Source organism: Thermothelomyces heterothallicus, assembly GCF_042370625.1.
Source record: "Thermothelomyces heterothallicus CBS 202.75 unplaced genomic scaffold P884_scaffold_16, whole genome shotgun sequence".
In the NCBI taxonomy this organism is placed as follows: domain Eukaryota; kingdom Fungi; phylum Ascomycota; class Sordariomycetes; order Sordariales; family Chaetomiaceae; genus Thermothelomyces; species Thermothelomyces heterothallicus.
Window position 1 is genome coordinate 583,698 of NW_027192577.1, and position 22,806 is coordinate 606,503.

The following is a 22,806-nucleotide window of genomic DNA, read 5'->3' on the forward strand; positions in this document are numbered from 1 at the left end:
GGGGGGGCTGCTTACAATCGCGATCACACCGTTGGGTTTGAGAAGAGAGTGCAGGTCCTGCAGGAACTCGTAAGTAAAGAGGGAAATGGGTTCGGCGCCGCCCGTGAACACGTCGTGAATGATGTAGTCATAGCGGGGTGCGGCCTCGTCGGCTGCCTGCCGCGAGGTGTAGGTGACTGCGTCTTCGATCACGGCAGTGTGGTTGCTAGGGAGGTGGAAGTACTGGGAAGCGAACTTGTGCACTACGGGGTCGAGCTCTACCACGGTGGTGTCGATGCCGTGGGCCACGAGGGCAGCCGGTGTGGTGCCAACGCCGAGTCCGCTGAGAGACCATTAGCATACATTCCGAGGGAATCGGGAAGGGGGAAGCTTTACATCACGAGGGCCTTCGCCTCGCTGTCAACGATCGGCTCGGGCGTCTTGACCAGCCTGACTGCTTCCAGCATGGCAAACACGCTGTAGACCGGCTCGGCCACCTGATTACCCTTGAGCCGCCCTTGCCCGATGAGCTTGACCCACTCGCCGCCCAGCAGGCTGTGGTCGCATCGTAATAGGCGGTAACCCTCCTTGGGACTGTCGATGACCGAGACATAGCCTGTGACCGACTCGGCCCTATCCAGCACCACGTATCCCGTCTCCGCGAGGCCGCTGTTGAGCCTCGCAAGCGCCGTCGAGGTCGGCACGTGCGTGTTGAAGAGCGCCGTGTGCAACACGGCCGGCAGGGCGAGCAGCAGCAGTTTGGACGGCGCGACCAGCGCGTACAGGGCGCCCAGAACCACCTCCAGCCCCGTCCTCGTGGTCAGCAGCGACGTGCCCACGAAACGCTGCACCAGACCCCCCGAGACCTTCTCGGCCGCACTGAAGAAGGCGTACGAGCCCAGGCCCGGCGCGGCGTCGGCCAGCCACCCGGGCAGGGCCGACAGGTCCGCCCCGTCCAGCGAGGTGGCAACGCACGCGGCCGACACGCCGACCAGCGGGAACAGCGTCAGCGCCTCCGTCACGAGCGGGCCCCAGGCCGCCGTCAGCGAGCTGCTGACCGAGCCCAGGAAGAAGTGCACCGCGGGCGTCCACAGGGCGATCACGGGCAGCAGGTGCTCCGGCCGGAAGGGCAGCGTTCGGTCGAGCAACAGGTTGGACGACCAGCCGACGAAGCAGGCGGCCATGAGCAGTTTCGCGTGCCATCTCGCCGACGGGATGGAGCCATAGACCGGGGACAGCGCGAGCTGGGATACGACTGAGGAGAGGGCGAGCAGGGTGAGGAGGGTGGCGGACCAGAGGTAGATGCGGGCCTGGGCGCGCGCGCGGTTGGCAAAGGTCTCGTTGCGGGCTTTGGCCGCGAGCGCGCGCAGGTCGGCCTCGAAGGATTCTTTGGTGGAGGTGGAGGTGGCGGTGGAGATGGTGGGGGAGGAGTCGTTGGCGGGCACCTTGGCGGTGCTCTTTTTGGATGACGAGGATGCTTTCTTAGGAGCCATTGCGGCCGACGAGCTGACTGGGCCGTCTGGTTGGGCTCATTGGCTTTGGATGGACGAATTGAAGCCGCCACAAAAAAGGGATCGGATGAAAAGAAGGGAAAGATGGAAGATAAAAAAGATCAAAGAATATAAAAAAGCGCTATTGTACGGAGGACGGAGGACGGAGGACGGATCCGTTGAACAGATTACATACTATGTACGGAGTAGTAGATCCGTTTCAACGATGCAAGGTGGTCTCTTGTCATGCGATTGGGCGAATTCGTTTGCAGATGCGACACTCCAGGAGCTTGGGCGCCGCAAGCAGGGGGAGAGCTACCCCTGGTCCCCCGGTACCTTCCCTTCCGCCGGTGGGGCGAAGCCAGGCGGCAGCTCGGGCTCGCTTTGCCGGTTGCGCTGCCTTTCCATGTTCGGGTGCGCCGTGGGGCCCCTTTCGGGCATGGGGGTTGCGATGACGTCCCGCACACCGTCTCGCGAATTTTCCAAAGCTTCCTCCGGCCGAGGTCTGCATCTGTGTTTTCGCCTGTCGAGCCATCTCTTTGTGCCACGCTACTCCGTACACCACCACGCTCTCTTCCATCACGCTCTCACGCTCTGCACGAAATACAGATTCTGCATCTGGGCCAAATGTCTCTCCCCGCCTCTCTCTCTGAGCTGTTGGAGTTCGTCGACTTCAATCAGCGGAGCTTCTATGGTACGTCGCACCGAGAGCTATGCGGGTCCGACAGCCGATATACGGATTACAGTTGGGGCAAACCGGGGAATTGGCTGACCGCACCGCAGTCTCGGCCGCTTCCATCGCCTTTAACCCGACCTTTTGGAAGTGAGTGTCATCACGGCCATGGGCTGCGTACGACGCTGCTAACCTGCTGGTCTGTAGCATTGTCGCCCGCAGAGGTTCGTCCCCCTTCCGCCCTCCTTGATCCGGTCCATATCCGGTGTCTAACTCGCTGGCAGAGTACCGCACCAGGTTCCTGACTCGTGCCTTCGGCGGCAACAGCCAAAGAGCATGCTACGCCCTCGCCATAGCCATCTTCTCGCTCGGCCTCCTCCGTGACTTCCTCTACGAGCGTGCCCTGCGTGACCAGCCGTCGCACCCCGCCCTCGAGGGCCCGCTCGCCCAGTACGCCGCGTACGCGCTGTTGGGCGTGGGCAACCTCTTTGTCATTTCCTCGACCTGGCGGCTGGGCATCACGGGGACTTTCCTGGGCGACTATTTCGGGATCCTGATGGATGACATTGTGACGGGTTTCCCGTTCAACATCACCAACGCCCCGATGTACTATGGCTCGACCATGAGCTTCCTGGGCAGCGCCATTCTGTACGGAAAGCCGGCGGGCATTCTCCTTACCCTGCACGTCCTGATCGTCTACCTGGTGGCCATTCAGTTCGAGAATCCCTTCACCGCTAGCATCTACGCTAAGCGGGACAAGGAGAGGGCCAAGGCCGACGGGAAGCCGTACGAGAGCAAGAAGGAGCTCTGAGCAAGCCACGCATCTTAGCCGGTTCCGGCGCGACGAATGGGAGAAGTGCAAGGGCCATGGCGCGATCCGGCCACATGTCAGCTAAACGGGTGCACGCCGCGTGCTCGCGATCTGGTCCACGCCATGGCCAGCATTGGGCAGGCCCGAGACCTGGCCCAGCGAAGCGAGACCCAACCCGACAACTCGAATCTTGCCGACGGTATCCAACGAGGCTCTCCCCTCAACGACGGTGGTTGTGGTGCACGAGGCACCCGGCAGAGGATCGGCCACACCGAGGGTTCGAGGTAGCTCCGTCCGATGTCGTTGGTCATCAACTGGCCCAACAAGCCAAAACCAGGTAGACGCAGACAGGTATATGGAATATATAATACACTCTACTCGACCCGACTTGTCTACATGCATTGCAATGAAGACCCCCCTTTTCTCGGGTTTATGTGAATCGAAGAGGGTCTAGGATAGAACATGGATCTGCAGGGCATACGGGGCACGGAGCATGTGGCGTATCTGCCTGTATGGCGAGGAAGGCGTTGCTGCGGGAGAAGAGGTCGTCGCGGCTGTCGGTGTGGTTTCAAGCCGGCCTTCGAGATGCATGAGTGACGGCGACGCCGTCATCCAGAGTTGCCTGCCAGTGCTGGTGAAGGGCTGTGAGAGTCTTGTCTTGGGCATTGGCGTAGGAGTCGAGACAGAGGTGCCCGTCAACTAAGTGGCTTTGGCTGCAATATCATATGCTCAAGCTTTGTTTGGATGACCCATCCCAATGTTTTGCGGTGCTCTAAGAACGCACCAAGTGTCCCGATGCATGATGATGCGTCGCTCGGAAGTCATGTTGCGTCGCTCAATGTATACTGCAACTCACGCATCGAGGGTTTGTCAGCTGCAACAAATCAACCCCTTGGATACAGTGCCGTTAGACAACTAGGCAGGTAGGTAAGTAAGTTGGCCAAAATCGGTTTTCCATGTGCTCTTCCAAACTTATGAGCTTTCCTTGCCATATCCTGCCCTTGAATCTGCCTCTGGCATTGTCCAAACACCAAGGCTTACCCTTGTTGCTACTGCTCACTTGGGTGTGAAGGGTAGCTCCTCATCATGCTCAAAGTCCGCATCTAGTGATCGTTGGACCCACGTAGTCCGTCCTGTCAGACCACTGGAGGAGCAGCAATCAGGGCGTCCCCTGCCCCGTCGTCACGGGTAGCAACAGCAACAGCAACGCAGCCACGGCCCCCACGACCCCCGGGGGCTGCCGTCCCTCTTTTGCGCCCGCCATGATGCCGGCGCGCAATCGAGCAGATGCAGTGGGAGGCGCTCAGCCTGCCGGCGGGTAGCCCGGTGCGCCCGCCGCCTTTACTTCCGGCGCGACCGGCACCACAGCGGGCGGCGGGGCGCGTCCGGCCGAGGGCGAAGCGGGACGACGAGGACGGCGGCGAGATAGACCGCGGCGGAGACAACGATGACGACGAAGAAGATGGGTTCTTCAAGGTGAAGACGGAGGTTCAAGATGACGCCGAAACGGAAGACGGCGGGTGGGTCAAGATCGAGATAAAGACGGATGAGAGTGTTAAAAAAAAGGGGGGGAGAGGGGAATAGAGACGAGATCAAAACGGAGAGCAAAGACGACACTCAGATCGGATGTTGGGTGGATGTCGAGGTGAAGAAAGATGAGGACGTGAAGATGGAGAGTGATGATGAAGACGACAAGGCTTTTCTGAGAGTGAAGAATGCAGATGGCGTTACAAAGATGGAGAGCTAGGAGGGCGAGGACCTCGACGCACTCAGAAAATGTGTTTTGGGGGGGGGGGGGGGGAGAACATGACATGTTCCCCGGACCGACCTCTTGAGACTGATACCGCTCAGCGTAGAGTCAAACGGGAACCCGTTTCTAGATAGAGGTCTGAATGTCATCGCTAGTCAACAGATCTGTTGACACTCTCGCCAAAATCCACATAAACAGGTGACAACCAAGTCGTGGCCTGACACGCCGAGCTTGAAGAGACATAACCTAGCTTCTTGCCTCACAAAGGCTTGATGTCTAGCTGAACATCGTCGGGCCAGACCCAGGTTACGGTTCCAACGACATCTCTGAGGTCTCGCTGGCGAGGTCTAAGTTGTGGTGAGAGCTCGGCGCTCCGTAAGGGATCTAGAGCGATTTCAATGCGTTCAACCGTGACAAGCTCTTTGGGTGCCTTGTGAGAGTGGGCAGGCGAAACATCATTCGGAAAAAAAAAAAAAAGAAAGAAAGAAAGAAAGAAAGAAAGAAAGAAAGAAAGAAAGAAAGAAAGAAAGAAAGAAAGAAAGAAAGAAAAAAAGAAAGAAAGAAAGAAAGAAAATTAAGGAGCAACCACCCACCCAGGCCCGTTGTCGGCCAGCAAATTACTGCACATATGAGGTGTTCATTGTCGGTGTTATAGTGTAATGTGTCTCCTGCGTTGCGTTTGTTCAGTGCTGTTAGACACACAAGAGGTCCCGATAGTTAGTTATTGCTGGTTCGTGCTTGGCAGGCCGCAAGATAACTACCGGGGAAGCAGGCGCGTGATGCCGGTCGCGGCCGCGCCGAGCAAGGTCAACAATAGAGCCTCGGGTTGCAAAACAGAGAGCAGTAGTGTAAATAGGGAAGGATATTGGGCGACCGGGCTTGGAACATGAGACCCGCAGCACTTCGCGTATGCGGTATGCCTAATGCAGACTACAGAACGTACTGCAGCACACTCTTCCTCCAGCGCGATGCTGAAATTCAACCGCGTACTTTCCCAGGTTTGGTAAAACCGGGTTTCGGGTTCTGAAATCTACACAAACTCTTCAGATAAGCTCGGGTGTATTGGTACTACATGTAAAGCTGGAGCCTACAGCAGTGTTCATCTATTCATGTCCTGATAAGAAATCTCGGCTGGCCGCCCCCATTCCCTGCCAAGACACCAGGGTTCCGGGGGTCCATGGACTGCGCAGTGTACGGATTATGTGCTACTTATTACTATTATAGTATTACAGAGCAAAGAGAGGGTTCCTTCTGCCCTGTCCCAGCCTTTCCACCACCATTTTTCCACACAGGCGGTATCAAATACACTACCTCAGTTACTCTACATGGTAGTGTACGGATTAGAGGCGCCACCTTGCGGAGTAGGTTACATTTGTGTCACCAAGGACACGCACTGAAGCCAGGTGTAGCAGGCGGGTTGGCTTGTTGATGCCTGAATCACTGCATGGAACTCAGCATATCTCTTGTTGGTCTCTTGTTGGTCTCTTGTTGGTCTCTTGTTGGTCACCTCACAAGGCTGACTCAATCGAAGCAATCCACCCATTCCTTCTTCCTTTTTCTTCTTCTCCTTATATAGGTGGGGGGTTGCAAAGGGTTTCTTCTAGTAGGAATTTAAATGTGTGTAAAGCATCTTACGGAGTGTACTACGGTTTCCCAGCAACCATACTTGGTCCTGTCCACCACACTTTCCCAAGTCGGAAAACAACAGCGGCTGAGGCTCTCCTGAGCTTGCCGCTTACAATTTTCATTCAAACCGCGTCTCGAGCAAACAGTCACTCAAGGCTCAGGGCAATCCGCCAGTCACAATTTCGTCTCATTGCACAAACTAGTTTAGCTACCTATTTTAGCACGGGCCTCACTACATCGTCATCCACCCCCCCCTCCCCCTCCCCCTCCCCCTCTTCTTCTCTTTGCACAGTTCGACCTCTTCTCCTCTCCCGCCCTGGCCATTCTTACATCTTTGGCCTCGACCCCCTTCCATTCTCATCGCTTTCCCTATGGCTCGTTGCAACTCTTTGTAATAGCAACGCGCACATACTCCCCTCATTGCTTGACGCGTCACTAGCGCGTGCAGCCCGCAATCTCTCTGGCATTTCACAAACTACCTGGCCTTACCATACCTACTACCTTCGAGACCTACGCTGCCTACCTACTAGGTACTCTCACCAGCTTCATCAATAACCGCATCGTTGCCATTTGGAAGATCTGCAAACAGCGCCGCGTGCAAACCATCGCTGGTCGGCACACCGAGGAGTGCCGACAGCAATTATCATATCTACAGTTGCAACACCGATCCATCTACCACCCCCTCGGTCTCTCTTCCTTTTCCTTTGTTCCTTATTCTACTCTCTTATTTCATTCTTTTGATATAGCGCCATCCAGAATCAGCGAGCTCAGCATATCCAACCTTCTCTTTGAGACGCCCCATCACTGAAACACCATGTCCGATAGCCGTGGCCGTGGTTATGGTGGCGGCAGAGGAGGCGGCCGTGGCGGTCGCGGCGGCCAAGCCGGCGAGGGCTTCCGCGGCGGAGGGGGCCGTGGTGGGTACCCGGGCGGCGGCCGCGGAGGCGGGGACGGCTACCGAGGCGGTCGCGGTGGTGGTGGTGGTGAGTTTCGTGGAGGACGTGGTGGCCGCGGTGACTTTCGAGGAGGTCGAGGAGGTGGCGGCCGCGGAGGGCGTGGTGGCTATGGTGGCTCCGGCCCAGATGTCTTCCTGTAAGTGAGCTCCTGGAGAGTCCCGACCGCCGCTCCGTGATGGTAATATTCTTTCTTCCAGTGGTGCTGGCCCGAGCATTCCGGCCCCTGATGCTGCCGTCACGGAGCTCGAGGACCGCTGGATCGAGAAGCACGGAATCCAGTCCCGGACGACCGGCGCTAGTGAGCTGGAGTCCAAGATGGCCGACCTATCCCTCGGCACCATCTCCATGCCTAAGCGACCCGGCTTCGGCACCGGCGGCAATCCTGTCGTCCTCTGGGCAAATTATTTCAACGTGAACCTAAAGCTTGGCGCCGTGTACCGGTACGACCTCAGAGTCATCTCCAAAAAGCTGACAAAGGAGCAAGATGATGCCCTGAGCAAACAGCAGGAATCCGCAAGCAAGAAGGCAAAGGGCAAGCCAAAGCAGGCCAGCGGGCAACAATCGAATGCTCCCAAGGACGCCAGAGAGGCCAAGGGCAAGAAACTGTCCGAGGTCATCAAACTTGCCCTGGACCGGCTGCCCGGCGAGCCCGCGATCGCGACCGAGTACAAGCAGCAGCTCGTGACGACGGAGAAGCTGCAGGTCCCGCCAGACGGGCTCATGCAGGTCGAGCTCGCCGAACCCGGGCGCAACCCAGAGACCTGGTATGTCCGCTTCGACGGGCCCTCATCCATCAACATCGCTGGTTTGATGGACTACGTGCGGTCGCTCGAGGACAAGAACGACGGCGTCTTCCCCAAGTTCCCCGAAGAGATTGACGCACTCGGCATAGTGTTGGGTCACACCGCAAGAGCCAACCTCAACACTGCTGCTATCGGCAGCAGCCGGTTCTTTGCTATTGACCAAGCAAGAAAAGACCAGGCATCAATGCCACCTGACTCTCGGATCGAGATCTTGCGCGGCTACGTCCAGAGCGTCCGCCCAGCAACCGGCCGGTTGCTGCTCAACACCAACGTTACGCATGCTGTGTTTCGCAAAGCGGTCAAGTTAGACGAGCTATTCCAAAAGTGTGGGCTCGCGAACTTACACTTGCCGCAACAGCGCCCCAACCACGCTTTGCGGACCCTTGACGGCTTGAACAAGTTCCTTGCCAAGTCGCGCATCGAGTGCAAGGTTCCTGGTGAGAGACCAGGCGAGTTCTTCAAGATCCAACGAGGCATGGCGGGCTTGGCCACCACGAAGGATGGCAAGGAGGAAGACCAGAAGCCCGAATTCACGGAGAGCGGGTTTCGTTTCGGGACCCCGGCTACGGTAAGGTTCTATCTCCGGAAGCCTAAGGACCCTGGAGCGAAGCCACCCGCTGGACTCTCTTTTGATACTATGGTGCTGGTGGCAGACTATTACAAAGCCAGTGAGTAGCCTCCCCCCCCAACATTGTCGCCGAGCAGGCATGTTAATCCCACATGTTCCCCCTAGGATACGGCATCCGTGCGGACCCTGGTCTGCCGTTAATCAATGTCGGAACAGCCGGCAAACCGATCTATATCCTGGCCGAGTTCTGCACCCTACTCCCTGGTCAGCCGCTCAAGGCGAGGCTGTCACCCCAAGAGCAAGATGCGATGATCAGGTTCGCATGCCGCCCACCTCCCGAGAACGCACTGTCGGTCACCACGTCGGCAAGGGAGTTACTAGGCCTGGACAACAACAAGCTGCTCGTGAGTCGCCTTTCTCCTGACCATCGGTCAGCCTTCATTCCAAAGACGGGTATGTGTATGCTAACGGTGTAAAAAGGATAAGTTTGGCATCACAGTCGACAAGCATCTCATCACGGTCAACGGCCGCGAGCTACCCCCTCCTGCTGTCGGCTACTTGAAAGGGAACTCAATTGAGCGGGTCACTCCGGAGAATGGAGGCTGGCTCATGAAGGGGGTCAAGGTCTGCAAATCCGGAAGGCGTATCGCAAACTGGGCGTTCCTCGTAATCGGAAAGGCGCCCCCGCCCATCGATTTTGGGACCATCAAATCTGCGGTTGGAGACTTTGCCCGATTCCTGAATAACGACATGGGCATCGCCATGAATACGCAACCTGTCCCCGCAAACGGCTACCAAACGGCTGGCACGAGCGAAGAAGACTTGCGAAATGCCTTCCGAACCATATCCAAGCAGAAGCCTCAACCGGAGTTCATCCTAGTACTTCTTCCAGACAAAGATGCCACTACGTATAACATTGTCAAGAAGCTAGGTGATGTTGAATACGGCATCACTACCGTCTGTGTCCGACAGGAAATGCTTACCAAGGCACAAGGACAAAAGGGGTACTTTGCCAATGTCGGTCTGAAGGTGAACCTGAAATTTGGCGGCATCAACCACAGGGTCCGAGACGAGACCGGGCTGGTGGACAAAACCATGTTTGTCGGTTACGACGTCACTCACCCTACTAACCTACCCGGCGGCGCTGGCGATAACGCGCCCAGTCTGGTTGGTCTGGTGGCCAGTGTTGACAACAGCCTCGCTCAGTGGCCTGCCGTGACCTGGGAGAATAAATCCCGGGTTGAGCAAGTCGGAGGGAAGACGGACGAGGGCCAGTTCATTGCTCACTTCAAAGACCGCCTCAGGTTATGGCAGAAACACAACAGCAATCGCCTGCCCGAGAACATCGTCATCTTCCGTGATGGTGTTTCCGAGGGGCAGTTCAGCATGGTGCTTGAAAAGGAGCTGCCCAACATTCGCCAGGCCTGCCAGGAGACGTACCCAGCAAGACCGAACGCGCAGCCGCGCCTGTCCCTCATAGTGTCGGTAAAACGGCACCAGACCCGGTTCTACCCAACCGACCGCAACCACATCCACCCCAGGTCCAAGAGTCCGAAGGAGGGAACCGTCGTCGACCGCGGCGTCACCAATGTACGCTACTGGGACTTTTTCCTCCAGGCCCACGCATCTCTCCAGGGTGAGTAATCGTATTTTTCTTTCTTTCTTTCCTTCTTTTTCTTCCCGTACGGACAAGTACATCGTAGCCAGCTCACAAAGCTAACTGGACCACAGGCACGGCTCGTCCGGCCCACTACACAGTCCTGCTTGACGAGATCTTCCGGCACAAATTCGGGCCCAATGCCGCCGACGCGCTCGAGACGCTGACGCACAACATGTGCTACGCGTACGGCCGCGCCACCAAGGCTGTCAGCATCTGCCCGCCAGCGTACTATGCCGACCTGGTCGCCGCCCGCGCGCGCATCCATAAGAGCGAGCTGTTCGAAGGCGTCCAGTCCCTGGCTTCGAGTGAGCAGTCGAGCGTGTCCAGGCGTAAGGTCCACGACAGGCTCAAGGACACCATGTATTACATCTAACGAGGTGTGGGCGCTGTGTGCCGCCTTCGTGGCACAGCTTCTGAATCACCGGGCTGAATATGATGAAACGAAAGATGAAGCACGGCGGAATTCGAGGATTTTTTTGTTCTTTTTCGGTCTTTCCAGATTGAGGTATCCACAGGAATTAGTGCTAGATAACGAAACCAGCGAGTGATTTATTTTTTTTTCTTGAGCTGGGTGACGGTAATCATGAGGTTTGTGAGGATGTTGATGTCACCGGAAACTGCGCGAAACGAGAAAGTTGCTCAGGGGCGTTTGAGCAGCAGACCGTCACGTCCATACGCGGGTTAGGGTTTGGAATTTCCAGGAAGGACAGGCAGCTCACTCACGTGACCTCGGCACTCTGTCTGACATGCCAGGCCGAGCCAGTCACAGCCAACTCGCGCAAGCTCCAGCTCAACAGCCGCCGACCGACGCCGGAACCGTCATCACCAAAGCGAAACGTCGCTCGCCCCGGCATCACAAAACCCTCCCCACTCACACTCGGAGCCCAGGCACCCGCCAATTCTTTGGTGCAAGCAAAGGGCCGAGTGCGCAGCCTCCAATCGAGCACCGCCGACGTCCAACCGAATCACCGGAAACCACCTCAGACCGATCAAAGCGAGAAAAAAGGGCTCAGACAGCACCAGAGAGAGCAATTAAGAACGAAAAGTGAACCGGAGAGCAAAAAAAAAAGGGAGAGGATTAATAAAATATTAGAAAACACCCCCCAAAAAAAAATGTCGGCCCTCCGCCCAAGTGCCCGTCTCGCCGCGCGCATCGCCGCGGCCTCCCCCTCATCCGCCGCCGGCACGACGACGACGACGACAACGGCCCTCGCCCCCGCGCGCCTCCGCCACTTCTCCACGACCCCGCGCCGCGCCGGCGGCGGCGGCATGCAGTACGACCCGCCCTCGGGCTGGCTCTGGGGCGTGCGCCCGGGCGAGAAGTACCAGAACGAGGGCTGGGAGGGGCCCTTCATCTACGGCTTCTGGGGCAGCCTGATCGTGTTTGCCATTGCGTATGCCTGGAAGCCTGATACCTCGTACGTCATTTTCCTCTTAGGTTTTACCAATCTGTTTTTTCTCCCTGTTTTTTTTACCTCTCTTCCCCATACCCGCCCCTCCCCCAAGTTTTTTTTTTTTTTTTTTTTTTTTTTTTTTTTTTTTTTTTTTTTTTTTTTTTTTTTGGAAGGGGGAGTGGCCGGGCTAATGCGGACGGGGAAACAGGATCCAGACTTGGGCTTTGGAAGAGGCGAGGAGGAGGTTGGAGGCCGAGGGGATCCTGGAGGATCCCGAGAAGAAATAGATTTGTTTTTGGAGGGAAAAAAGCTTAGGGAAGGGAGCGGGAGGAGGAGGTTACCTTCTCTGTCAACAGTTGGAAGAAAGGGCAGGAGAGGATGCCCCTGGGATAAGGCAGACGGACGTGGCATGCAAATGCATACACATATGCACGCATAGATGGGATATACATGGGTTACTTCTTATGTTTCCTTATCGTTCGTTGCCGTCACCGTCGAGTTCCATCAGGGAGACTGGCACGCGATCCAGCTAGACCATCTTTTCAGACGGGATAGAAAGGTGCTGCTGTCGTCTGGAGGCAGGGCGTGTTTGAATCGAGATTGAACTCTCTCGGACAATTTTTGGCCACTTTTGGCCCCAGTCTTAATTTCTTGTTTATTATCATCCAGAACTGGCATCGGTGGGTTGCCAAAAGACGGAAGAAATTCAACCGGTTCTCAAAATGACTCCCGCGCTAACCTATATAGAAAGCATCTCCATTTCCTTTTGAATGTTCCCATCTTTAAAAAAAAAAAAAAAAGAAAGAAAGAAAGAGAATATCCAGGTGCCCCGCCTTTTTCGCGCCTTTCCTAACAGACGTAGCTCCACTCGTGAGCGTCATCGCCGTACTGCCGCGCCTCGATCCAGTTCTTCATCTTGGTGGCGATCTCGCCCGACTCCTCGTGATCCTTCAGCCCGCAGTTGACCAGCTTGCCCCGCCAGCTGATGGCGCGGACGGGGCTCACGATGGCGGCGGTGCCGGCGCCGAAGGCCTCGATCAGGCGGCCCTCGGCGGCGGCCTCGTCCAGCTCCCTCATGGTGAACTTGCGCTCGATGATGTCCCAGCCCTCGGGGGCGAGCCGCTCGCGGGCGAGCGAGAGGACCGAGTCGCGGGTGACGCCCTCGAGGATGGTGCCGTCGAGCGGGGCGGTGAGGAGCTCCTTGCGGCCCGTCTGCTTGTTCCGGACGGCGACGAAGAAGTTCATGGTGCCGACCTCGGTCACGTACTCGTCCTCGCCGAACAGCCACAGGTTCTGCTGGAAGCCGCGGCTCATGGCCTCGCGCTGGGGCACGATGCAGGGGGCGTAGTTGGCGCCCAGCTTCTTGTCGCCGACGCCGCCGGGCCAGGCGCGCACGGCGTAGTCGGTCGCCTCGAGCGAGACGGCCTTGAAGCCGGTCGGGTAGTACGGCCCGACGGGGGAGGCGATGACGAAGAGGAGGGCGGACCCGGGCGGGCCGACGCCGAGCGTCTTTTGCGTGCCGATCATGGTCGGCCGCAGGTACAGCGAGTAGCCGCGCTCCTCGGGGATGAAGCGGCTCTCGAGCTTGGCGAAGCGGGCGATCAGGTCGATCAGGGCGGCCGAGTTGAAGGTGGGGAGGGCGATGCGGGCGGCCGACTTGTTGAACCGCTCCATGTTCTTGTCCGGGCGGAAGAGCCGCACCCGGCCCTCCTTGTCCTTGTAGGCCTTGAGGCCCTCGAAGCACTCAAAGGCGTAGTGGAAGACGCAGCTGGCCGGGTCGAGCGACAGGTTCTGGTAGGGCGTGATGTGCGGCTTCTGCCAGCCCGTCGCCTGGTCCCACTCGATGGTGAGCATGTGGTCTGGAGAGGAGGAGAAAGAAGGAAACGGACCAATCCGCGTCAGCGCATGAGTTCTGTCCCGCCTAATCATATTGGAAGCCTCAAGGGGCGGGGAGCATAACCAACCTGTGAAGTTGCGCCCAAAGACCAGATCCTCGGGCTTCTTGAGCGGCTTGGGGTTCGGGGTCGTGTTGAGCACCAGCTGCGCCGGGTCAATGTCCTGCAGCTTGGTCTGTGGTGCCGCCGCCGCCGGGCTGGCGCTGTACTGGCGAGCGGCTTGGAGCAGCCCGAGGGGCGAGCGCCGCGGTGCGAGGAAGGCGGTCGCGCGAGGAGCGCATCGTGGGATGAGTCGCCGCATCATTTTTTCGGCGGCCGTTGGAGTCTGGAAAAGAGCCAATTGGCTGTCTCGGCGACCATGCACAAGGGAAGGGCGGGCGCGGCGGGCGAATGTTCGACTTTGGGGCGGGTGAGGGCTACTTATGAAACCCTGCAGCACGCGGATGGTGAAGTCGGAAACTGGCTGGTACAGGACAATTCTCGGAGCGCGATCGGAGGGCGCGATTGAGGCGAGCTGGTCCAATCACTCAGGTCTGGTCCCCCAGGACCCTGGCAGGAACGGGAGCTTCGGCGGTGGAGTACTCCTCCGTAACGGATCCGTACTACAAATAGCCCCCGACAGGCGGGCACACCGATCAACCGTGGCAAGCCGACTGAATGCGATTCTTTGGTTGTCGCCCTGATCCGAAATGTGGCTTTTTTTTTTCTCTCCCCAATCAAGTTCCGAGCTGTTTCATAGCCAATTTGTCTGCATCAGGGTTTCTGCTGTCCCAGTAGCGAGAGACACTCGGGTATCTGTCAGGTTCTTGGCCTTTTCTTTTTCCTTCCTCCATAGGTACGAAAACTTGCAAGGTACGGACGGAGGAGGTGCCCGAGAAAGGTCAGGTACTAGTTACTCTGTACTCCGTATTAGGTCCAGGATATATCCGCGGCAAGCACTGTTTTTTCTAGTAGCGCGCCTCGCAATGCTCCGTTGTCCGGTTGGCAAGCAGACTGCGGGGTAGCTCGCTAAACTGACAGCGCACTCCCCTGTTATCGCGGCTCGCTCCCCTGTCACCACACAGTAATTGAAAGCTATCCTTATCAAAGATGTCTGTACCGACTTGGGGAAACCAGAGGGTAGATGATGCGTCGCAACCCAACAATCCAAGGCGCATCCACCGACCCCGACAAACGCATATCCACATTGAATCCGGCCCTCGCAAACGGCATCTGTTGAAGGGCACCGCCAACCTTGTTTGGGGCCTGCACAGTCGCCTGCGCAAGTGGATGTTGGGAGGGGCCGCAGTTTCGTGGCGCAGACAATCGAACAGGTCATTCAATTCAGCGTCGCCCGACCCCATACGACCGACCGCGATGATATCCCCGTGACCCGTACGTAGCCTGCCATGTTTGCCAACGCGCTCAAGTCGATCTCGTCGACAAACATCTCATCCAACTACGCCATCTCGCCCAACCTCACGTCGACCGCCGGACCATGGAAGATCTACCCGGCCAAGAACAAGAAGACGGGCAAGGAGTGCTCCGTCTTCGTCTTCGACAAGAAGTCGCTCGATGTCCACCGCAGTGGCATGAATCGCGCCGAGGTCGCCGAGTTCAAGAAGGCCGTCGAAGCCGTCGTCGAACGCTTGAAGAAGGAGGCTTCGGCCATCGCTAAGCTGCGGCACCCGGGCATCCTGGAGGTGGTCGAGCCGGTTGAGGAGACCCGGGGCGGGGGTCTGCAATTCGTCGCCGAGGCCGTGACCGCGTCTCTCTCGGGGCTCCTACAAGAGAAGGACGATCAGGAGAGGCGTGGGGCAGGGGCCAGGGCGAGCCGATACGTGACTGAGGACGCCGACGGAAACCGCAGGCGACGGGAGATCGAGATCGACGAGCTCGAGATACAAAAGGGTTTGCTTCAAGTGAGCAAGGCGCTCGAGTTTCTGCACGAGAATGCCGGCATCGTGCACGGCAACCTCACCCCCGATGCCATCCTGATCAACGCAAAGGCAGGGACCTCCGCTTCGTGTCATCGTGCCATCACCGCTGGGACGGGGGAAGACGAATCGTGCTGACCTGTCATAGTCGGACTGGAAGCTCAGCGGCCTGGCATTCTGCGGCCCGGTAGACAACTCGACCTCCCACAGCTCCATTCAGCCCATCAATCTCCGGGAGCTTCTGAGACACACTCCGACCCTGCCGCGCACCGTCCAGCTGAATCTCGACTACACGTCTCCCGACTTTGTCATGGACAACAACCTGACCGCGCCCGCCGATATGTTCAGCTTGGGGCTGCTGATCATCTCGCTCTACAACTCTCCTCACAAATCGCCCCTGTCGTGCAACGGCAGCCTGTCCGCGTATCAGCGCCTCTTCCAGTCGTCGCAGACCACCCCCAGCTCGAGCAACAACTTCCTCTCTTCCCGCCCGCTGCCGAAGGAACTCACAAACCATGTGCTCCCCAGGCTCATCACCCGACGGCCCGCTCAGCGGATGACGGCCAGCGAGTTTCAGCAAAGCGAGTTCTTCAACAACATCCTCGTGTCCACCATCCGTTTTCTCGATGCATTCCCTGCCAAGACACCAAACGAAAAGTCGCAGTTCCTCAGAGGCCTGATCAAGGTCCTGCCTTCGTTCCCAAAGTCCGTCATGGAAAAGAAATTGCTGCCCGCTCTTCTTGACGAGTTGAAGGACAAGGAGCTCGTCTCACTGATCCTGCACAATGTCTTCAAGATCATCGAGCTCCTGCCGTCCGGGAGAAGGGCGTTTAATGACAGAGTACGACCGAGGCTGAAGGAGATCTTTGTCGCCAACGCGAAACAGACCCAGGAGAAGGACCCTGCTCGAGACGCTGGCTTGATGGTGGTGATAGAGCAACTCGCCATCATCGGCGAAAACTGCGGGGGCAAAGAGTTCAAGGATGGTACGTACGAGAGAGAGAGAGAGAGAGAGAGAGAGAGAGAGAGAGAGAGAGAGAGAGAGAGAGAGAAGGAGAGAAGGGGTGGCTAGCTCGAGAATCACGGCTGACAAGCTCTCCCAGATATTCTACCTATCATTTTTACCGCCCTGGAATCGTCCACCCCCTCACTGGTCGACGCAGCCCTGAGAAGCCTCCCGTCGGTGCTGCCTCAGCTGGACTTTAGCACCATCAAAAACGAGCTATTCCCCGTCATCGCAACCATCTTCAGCAGAACAAACAGTCTCGCCATCAAGGTCAGGGGTCTGCAGGCCTTTGTCACCCTTTGCGGAGGCTCCAACGACCCGGATGGTGACGACGGGCTGGACGGCCTCGGCCCGCAGAAGAAGAAAGCAACTTCCTCTACCGCGTTGGACAAGTTCACAATGCAAGAGAAGATTGTGCCTCTGATTAAAGCGATCAAGACCAAAGAGCCTGCCGTCATGATGGCAGCTCTTAAGGTCCTCCAGGTCGTTGGCAGAGTGGCTGACGCCGACTTTGTCGCCCTGGACATACTGCCCGTCTTGTGGAGCATGAGTCTAGGACCGCTTCTGGACTTGAAGCAATTTCAAGCCTTCATGGAACTCATCAAGAGTCTATCGAGCAGAGTGGAGGAGGAGCAGACGAGGAAGCTGCAAGAGCTGGCGGGCGGCAATGCCAACGGCTCGGCTCTCAAGGACGATTTCATGTCTTTTGGCCCCGTGGCCGGCTCATCGTTCGATGGAAACGGGCCGACCGAGGCAGACTTCGAGTCTCTTGTCAAAGGGGGGACGGGCGGGGTTTCTGCGAATCCCTTGGACTCCGGGTGGGAGAGCATGGGGTCAAGCGCAGCCGTCACCTCTCCAACGGGCAGCAGTAGGAAATCGACGCCGACGGTCGCCTTCTCTTGGTCAACCCCCCCTGCAACTTCCCCTGGCGCTTCAGCCGACAAGCTAGGTGCTGGGAAAGCTCAGCAGGCCGGCTTCAGGTCGGTCACACCCGATCTGTCAAGCTTCCAACCTATGGCTCCCACGACCACGCAGTTCTCGCAACCTCTCCAGCCCACCCCAAAGACGAGCACGCTATCACCAGCGTCACCCACTCCTCAAACAACATCCATCAACTGGGGTGCCGCCACCAGCACAACAACAGCCGCATCGAGCAGCAGCAACACCAACACCAGCAGTCTATGGTCCTCCCCGCTCGCTCCCCACCACCAACAACAACAACAATCACCCACATCCGCCTTTGCCTCGCTGTCCCTGGGTCAGCAGCAGCAGCAGCAGCAGCAGCAGCAACAGCAACAACAGAACCAAAACCGCGCCTCCTCCTTCTCTCTTCCGCCTCCGCCGAGCGCTGGCAACTCCGGCGCGACATCCAGCCTCTCCAGCTTCAGCCTTGCACCGCCACCCGGCGCATCAAAGCCGGCGTTTAGCGGGCTGGGAGGAATGAACAGCCTTGGATCATTGAGCACCACCGCGAACAAGACGGGTTCCTCCGGTTCAAGCATGGGCTCGGGCATGGGCATGGGCATGGGTATGGGCAGCATGAATACGGCTCTGCAAACCACCAACACGGGAAACAGCATGAGCATGAACAGCATGATGGGTATGGGCATGGGCATGGGCATGAGCGGGTTGGCACAGCAGCAGCAGCAGCAGCAGCAGCAGCAGCAGCAGAGTCAGTGGCAAGGGCACGGACAGGGACAGGGACAGGGACAAAGCCAAAAGACGGGATTGGATAAATACGAAAGTCTGTTGTAGGGAGAGAGAGAACAAGGACAAGAGGAAAGAAACTGATGCGTGAGTGTTGGTTGCTCGACCGCGTTGACCCCGTCATCGCACGATCTATGTCTGTCTCCGACAATGTGAATTGTCAAGCCGACACGTATCTTTGCATCAACTCAAAATGAACTGACCTAACAAGTCTGTCAGACGCAGGCGGCAAGGTTGATGGATGGTCTACGGTGGGAGAAGGAGTGAATACAACTCAAGCACCTGAAGTCCAACTTTATTTGGAATATGCACTGATAATAATCCTTCACTGGGATCAAGGGAAGCGGACCTGCAGGGCCATGGCACCAGCTTCATTAGATGACGCAGAAGAGGAAAGAAAGGAGAAAAGCTGACATCAAGCCTGACTCTCATTCTATTGTACAGCCGACCATTCCAGATCATCTTTGCCTGACCTTTCTGATTTGGGGAAAATCCCGATATCAATCGATGTCGCCACCCGAGCCGCTCTACCGCAGCTTCGCGGGAATCCTCCCCTGACAGGTGTAGACGCGTCTGACACAACAAGTGAGGGAGGGACAAGGAGGAAAAATAGAGTCCTCACCTCTTAGAGCTTAGCTAACAAGAATTTGTCCTCCAACATGAAAGAAAAACAAGGACCGCTTGGGTCAATGTGCCGAAGCTAGCATACGGCCTGGCCGAGATGTCCATCACCGACACGGGTGAAGACCTTCACAAATAATGGGGTCCAAGAGAACTTGGGGCGGGCAAGAGGAATAGGAAAGGAAAGGGAAAAAAGACAAAACAGGGTATCATGCAATGTCTCTTGAGGAGGTAAGAGAGCAGGAGGGGTGGGAAAAGGGGGAAGGCAGAAAGGAAGAGCAAGGCGTCAATCCAACGACCAACAAACAGTGAGGGAGCAGACAGTCGGACTGATATGCCTCCACTAGCGTTGGCGTGCCACGGCTTCTGACTCTGGTGACTTTGCCGATGTCGTTTCCGACCCCGCCTCCGTCGTCGTCGTCGTCGTCATCGTCATCGTTGCCGTCGCCGTCGCCGTTGTTGTTGTTGTTGTTGTCGTCGTCGTCGTCGCCGCCGCCGCCGCCGCCTCGGCCGCCTCTGCCGCTTCAGCCGCCGCTGCTTCCGCAGCCGCAGCCGCTTCCATCGCCTTCTTCTCCCTCCTTTCTCTCCTCTCCTCCCTCTTCTCTCCCTCCGTCTTTTCCTCCTTTCTCTTCTCTTCCTTACCCACCGCCTCACTCCCCGCGGTCTCATCTCTGATGCCCCCGTTTTCCTGCTCTGCCGGCTTGGGCGGCCACACCTGCGTAAAAATATGGCGGCTGCTCCAGCCCTCTGCCAGCTTCGTCTCGACCACCTGCCCTTCCGGTATCATCTCGTGCTTCAGCTCCCATCCAGCCCTGCGGCAGAGCTCGGCAACGACGACATCGCAGTCACCGAGGAGATCAATGTCAAAGTTGACATGCGACACGGGCGTGCGGCTAATGTAGATTTGCGGGATATGCGGCGGCAGGAAGGGCACGACCTCGCTGACGGGGGCGACCTTGAGAGAGGTGCCGATGACGATGACCAGGTCGACGAGGTCGCGGTCGTGCTCGGTCAGGCGGCGCGAGAACTCGTCGGGCAGCGGCTCGCCGAAGAAGGTGATGTCGGGCTTCATGACGCCGCACCAGGTCCAATTGGTCGGCGTCGTCATGGAACTGTCGAATTCCGAGTCCGAGTTGCTATCGTAGTCGCCCGGGCGCCGGCGCGGCTTCTTGTCGGTGCCGTCGCGCTGGACCTTGCGCTTGCGGGAGCCCCCGCTGCTGTTGGTGGTGGTGCGGTTGCCCTGGGCGCACTTGCGGCAGCGCGGGATCTCGCCGGCCTTGATCTCGGGGAAGAGGGACTCGCCGGGGACTTTATGGCCGCACTTGACGCACGAGGCCGTGGCAAAGGAGCCGTGGCACTGCACGAGCTTGTCGGGGCGGATGCCGGCTTTGGCTTCGAGGTTGTCGATGTTTTGGGAGTAGTTGGTCAGGAGCTTGCCTTTTTCCTGGAGAAGCGCGATGAAGGCGTGCGTGGGTGAGAAGCGGTCGTGGCTTGGAAGGATGTCGCGCGCGACCGAGTAGAAGATGGTGGGATCCTGGCGGAAAACGGCGATGTCAAAGACCTCTTGCGGGTCGTTGAGGCCAAGGTGCTCGAGTTTGGAGTAGAGACCAGTGCCCTTGGAGCGGAAGTCGGGAATGCCGAGCGAGGTGGAGATGCCGGCGCCGGTCAGGACGATGATGTTATTCGAGTTTTTGAGCAGCTCAACCGCGTCGTCAATGGTGTTGTACTTGGGCAGCTTGGCCCGCTTGGACAGCTCTCGGCTGAGAGCGAGGCTTAGCAACGAGTAGTAGGCCTCATCATCGGCGCCCTCGAGAAAGGCGGGCGGGCGGATGCCAAAGGCAGTGAGCAGCTTCTTGGCGGTGATGAGGCCGGACCCGATAGTCCTCTCGCAAAAGACGGCGGGACCAACCGAGCGCAGAAGCTGCCGAAACTTGGTGGCCTCGTCTGGAGTGCAGGCCTCGGGATCTGCGATGCGTGTTAGTGCGATTCCGTGTCTTGTATGTGACTGACACCTTAAGGACAACAAGAGTCCAGTCCTGTGAGTTGAAACTCACCGTCGGTGAAGAAGCGATCCTCGGCCAAGTCTTCCAAGGCATCCTGGAACAGCGACTCGGTCTCCCACGACTCGCTGAGGTCGTTGACGCGCTCCTCGAGCTCATTCAAGCCCGGATTGGAGACGTCGTTTTGCTCGCCATCGACCTCTTCGCTGCTGAGTTCTACAAAGGCCCGCTTCTCATCGTAGTCTACCACGTTCTTCACTCGCGTGCTGGGCTTCCTGGTAGTGGTAGCACCATTGCCTGAGCTATTATTTTTGCTCGAGGCGCGGCGCGAGGGATCCATTTGTTAAACGGTGCGAATGAAGTAGCGTTGTCGTGCCTTTTTGTCAGGCTGGGCGACCGGCGTTGTGAAAAGGAGAGGCAGACAAAGAAAAGACGAGGGAGGGACCGCTGTGGGCTGGTGAGAGTGTGAGAGAGAGATGAAAAGAGAGAGATGAAAAAAAAGCGAGAGAGAGAGAGAGAGAGAGAGAGAGAGAGAGACAACGACGCGCCAATGGGGAAACAAGACGAAGCGCTAAATCAGCGGCCGAGAACGCGCACGCCTGCTCGGAAATAGATGCAGAGAGTCAAAGTGCAATCCAGTCGCTCTGGGGGCTGAAGAAACTGGTTGTAGTTCAAGAAGGGAAAAGACAAAGAAAGAGGAACTGCAGGAATTGGCCGACGGTGGTTCGAGTGGTCAAGTGGCTTGGCAGGTAAAGGTAAGTGGTTCGTGGTTGTGGTGCTGCTGGTGGCGATCCGGGAACAAAAAGTGCAACTCGAAATCGAGGAAATGGCCTGTGTTGAATCAACGGCAGTGCCGGGCTCGACCACTGTACGGATAGTTAATTAGGTGAGGTGTGCGGCTTCTTCAGCGAACAAGGGCGCCCCGGATCCCCAATCCATGCACTGTTTCTTTTCCCGGTCTTGCCGGCATGTTCTAATAATGAAGAGCAGTTTAGTGGGGGGGATAGTTATCGTACCACAGTTGGGAGGGAAGGAAGAGAGGGTATATGGGGGTGGCAGAAGGCAGGATCTGGTTCGGGGTCAAGTAGTTTTAGTTTGCATCCCACAGGGAAGTTGAGTTTCAGTGTATATATGTATGTATTCCTGCCTGGGCTAGTTTTTGTAACCCAGTTAAGGCAGTGATGAATGAATTGGCATCCAAGGTAGGGAGTAAAACGCTGAAACACGGCAACGCGAGGCATACAAATTGCGTCACGACTCCAGGTCGGCAGGAGGCCTAACACGCTTCAGCATCTTGGTTATATTCTCATTAAAAGTTAATTCAGCAGCACGGCGGTAGACCATCTGGACTGGCAAGGTCACTTAGATATGTAATCGGGCATGATACTACGAGATGATAAGTTGCTGCGTTCACTTTGTGTCAAGCGCATAGGCCCATGATGTGCTCGAAGCTCCACAGGGTCGGCGAACCGAGGTATGTACAGTACAGTACCGTACATACGAAGCACAAATCGGGCAACAGGAGCTTCTGGTATGTATTGGCATAACTACATCAGTAGGATCCCCCACCGAGTACTTCGCACTCTGCGTAAATAACTAATGCCTATCTGCTCCGGATCGCTGCATTCCTGGCCGCGCTAACCTCCCTCACCTTGGCCGTCCCTTGACTCCTGCAACCACACAAATGCGCCCACATTGCGACGCGCCGTTGGCGTCCGGTGTTATTCTTAGCAGGGGGGTGGGCCGATCAAGATGCATACCTATCTATCAGAGCCAGTCTGGAATCAAGCTCCAACGGTTGGTTTTGTCCGTCGCGGAAATAATCCGTACATAACTGAGAGACCGTTCGCACAACGCGAATGCATTCGATGGGTGTTTTTGTTGGCCGAAAGTACCAAATGTTCGCAGCCATGATACTCGGCGACAGCAGCAACAGAATGACAGACAGACA

General features: G+C 57.3%; 7 protein-coding genes across 7 annotated transcripts in view; 4 read left to right on the plus strand and 3 right to left on the minus strand.

The window, feature by feature from the left end:
* Window positions 1–1,668, minus strand: part of P884DRAFT_293077 (S-adenosyl-L-methionine-dependent methyltransferase) — a 2,347-nt gene extending 679 nt beyond the window's left edge. The window contains exons 1-2 of the mRNA XM_069444200.1: window positions 376–1,668; window positions 16–322 (exon numbers count right to left, since the gene is read on the minus strand). Of these exons, the coding sequence (XP_069296443.1) occupies window positions 16–322; window positions 376–1,472 (1,404 nt within the window). The 5' untranslated portion in view covers window positions 1,473–1,668. The remainder of the gene's footprint in view (window positions 1–15; window positions 323–375) is intronic.
* A 428-nt stretch (window positions 1,669–2,096) lies between these two features.
* Window positions 2,097–2,953, plus strand: P884DRAFT_300935 (phospholipid methyltransferase-domain-containing protein; the record flags this gene model as incomplete). The annotated part of the gene is made up of 4 exons (XM_069444819.1): window positions 2,097–2,163; window positions 2,253–2,292; window positions 2,350–2,366; window positions 2,427–2,953. The coding sequence occupies 4 exons, from the start codon at window positions 2,097–2,099 to the stop codon at window positions 2,951–2,953; spliced, it is 651 nt and encodes a 216-aa protein (XP_069296444.1).
* Window positions 2,954–7,143: 4,190 nt separating this feature from the next.
* On the plus strand, window positions 7,144–10,689 carry P884DRAFT_270865 (ribonuclease H-like domain-containing protein; the record flags this gene model as incomplete). Its single annotated transcript, XM_069442388.1, has 5 exons — window positions 7,144–7,421; window positions 7,483–8,756; window positions 8,822–9,060; window positions 9,137–10,292; window positions 10,388–10,689. The coding sequence occupies 5 exons, from the start codon at window positions 7,144–7,146 to the stop codon at window positions 10,687–10,689; spliced, it is 3,249 nt and encodes a 1,082-aa protein (XP_069296445.1).
* Window positions 10,690–11,421: 732 nt separating this feature from the next.
* On the plus strand, window positions 11,422–12,345 carry P884DRAFT_330696 (ESSS subunit of NADH:ubiquinone oxidoreductase-domain-containing protein). The gene is made up of 2 exons (XM_069445697.1): window positions 11,422–11,734; window positions 11,919–12,345. The coding sequence occupies exons 1-2, from the start codon at window positions 11,430–11,432 to the stop codon at window positions 11,995–11,997; spliced, it is 384 nt and encodes a 127-aa protein (XP_069296446.1). The 5' UTR covers window positions 11,422–11,429; the 3' UTR covers window positions 11,998–12,345.
* Window positions 12,346–12,559: 214 nt separating this feature from the next.
* On the minus strand, window positions 12,560–13,909 carry P884DRAFT_203958 (aminotransferase; the record flags this gene model as incomplete). The annotated part of the gene is made up of 2 exons (XM_069438535.1): window positions 12,560–13,569; window positions 13,675–13,909. 2 exons carry the CDS (start codon window positions 13,907–13,909, stop codon window positions 12,560–12,562), a joined length of 1,245 nt encoding a protein of 414 aa, XP_069296447.1.
* Window positions 13,910–14,993: 1,084 nt separating this feature from the next.
* Window positions 14,994–18,282, plus strand: P884DRAFT_278701 (kinase-like domain-containing protein; the record flags this gene model as incomplete). Its single annotated transcript, XM_069443218.1, has 3 exons — window positions 14,994–15,593; window positions 15,670–16,507; window positions 16,625–18,282. 3 exons carry the CDS (start codon window positions 14,994–14,996, stop codon window positions 18,280–18,282), a joined length of 3,096 nt encoding a protein of 1,031 aa, XP_069296448.1.
* A 916-nt stretch (window positions 18,283–19,198) lies between these two features.
* Window positions 19,199–21,195, minus strand: P884DRAFT_300941 (DHS-like NAD/FAD-binding domain-containing protein; the record flags this gene model as incomplete). Its single annotated transcript, XM_069444820.1, has 2 exons — window positions 19,199–20,820; window positions 20,910–21,195. 2 exons carry the CDS (start codon window positions 21,193–21,195, stop codon window positions 19,199–19,201), a joined length of 1,908 nt encoding a protein of 635 aa, XP_069296449.1.
* Between the last annotated feature and the right edge of the window lie 1,611 nt (window positions 21,196–22,806).

Bases quoted from the DNA above. Each gene is read 5' to 3' on its own strand.
- P884DRAFT_330696 (XM_069445697.1), top strand. From the start codon at position 11,430: ATGTCGGCCCTCCGCCCAAGTGCCCGTCTCGCCGCGCGCATCGCCGCG. The intron at 11,735-11,918 runs GTACGTCATTTT...ACGGGGAAACAG, and splicing joins GCCTGGAAGCCTGATACCTC to GATCCAGACTTGGGCTTTGG.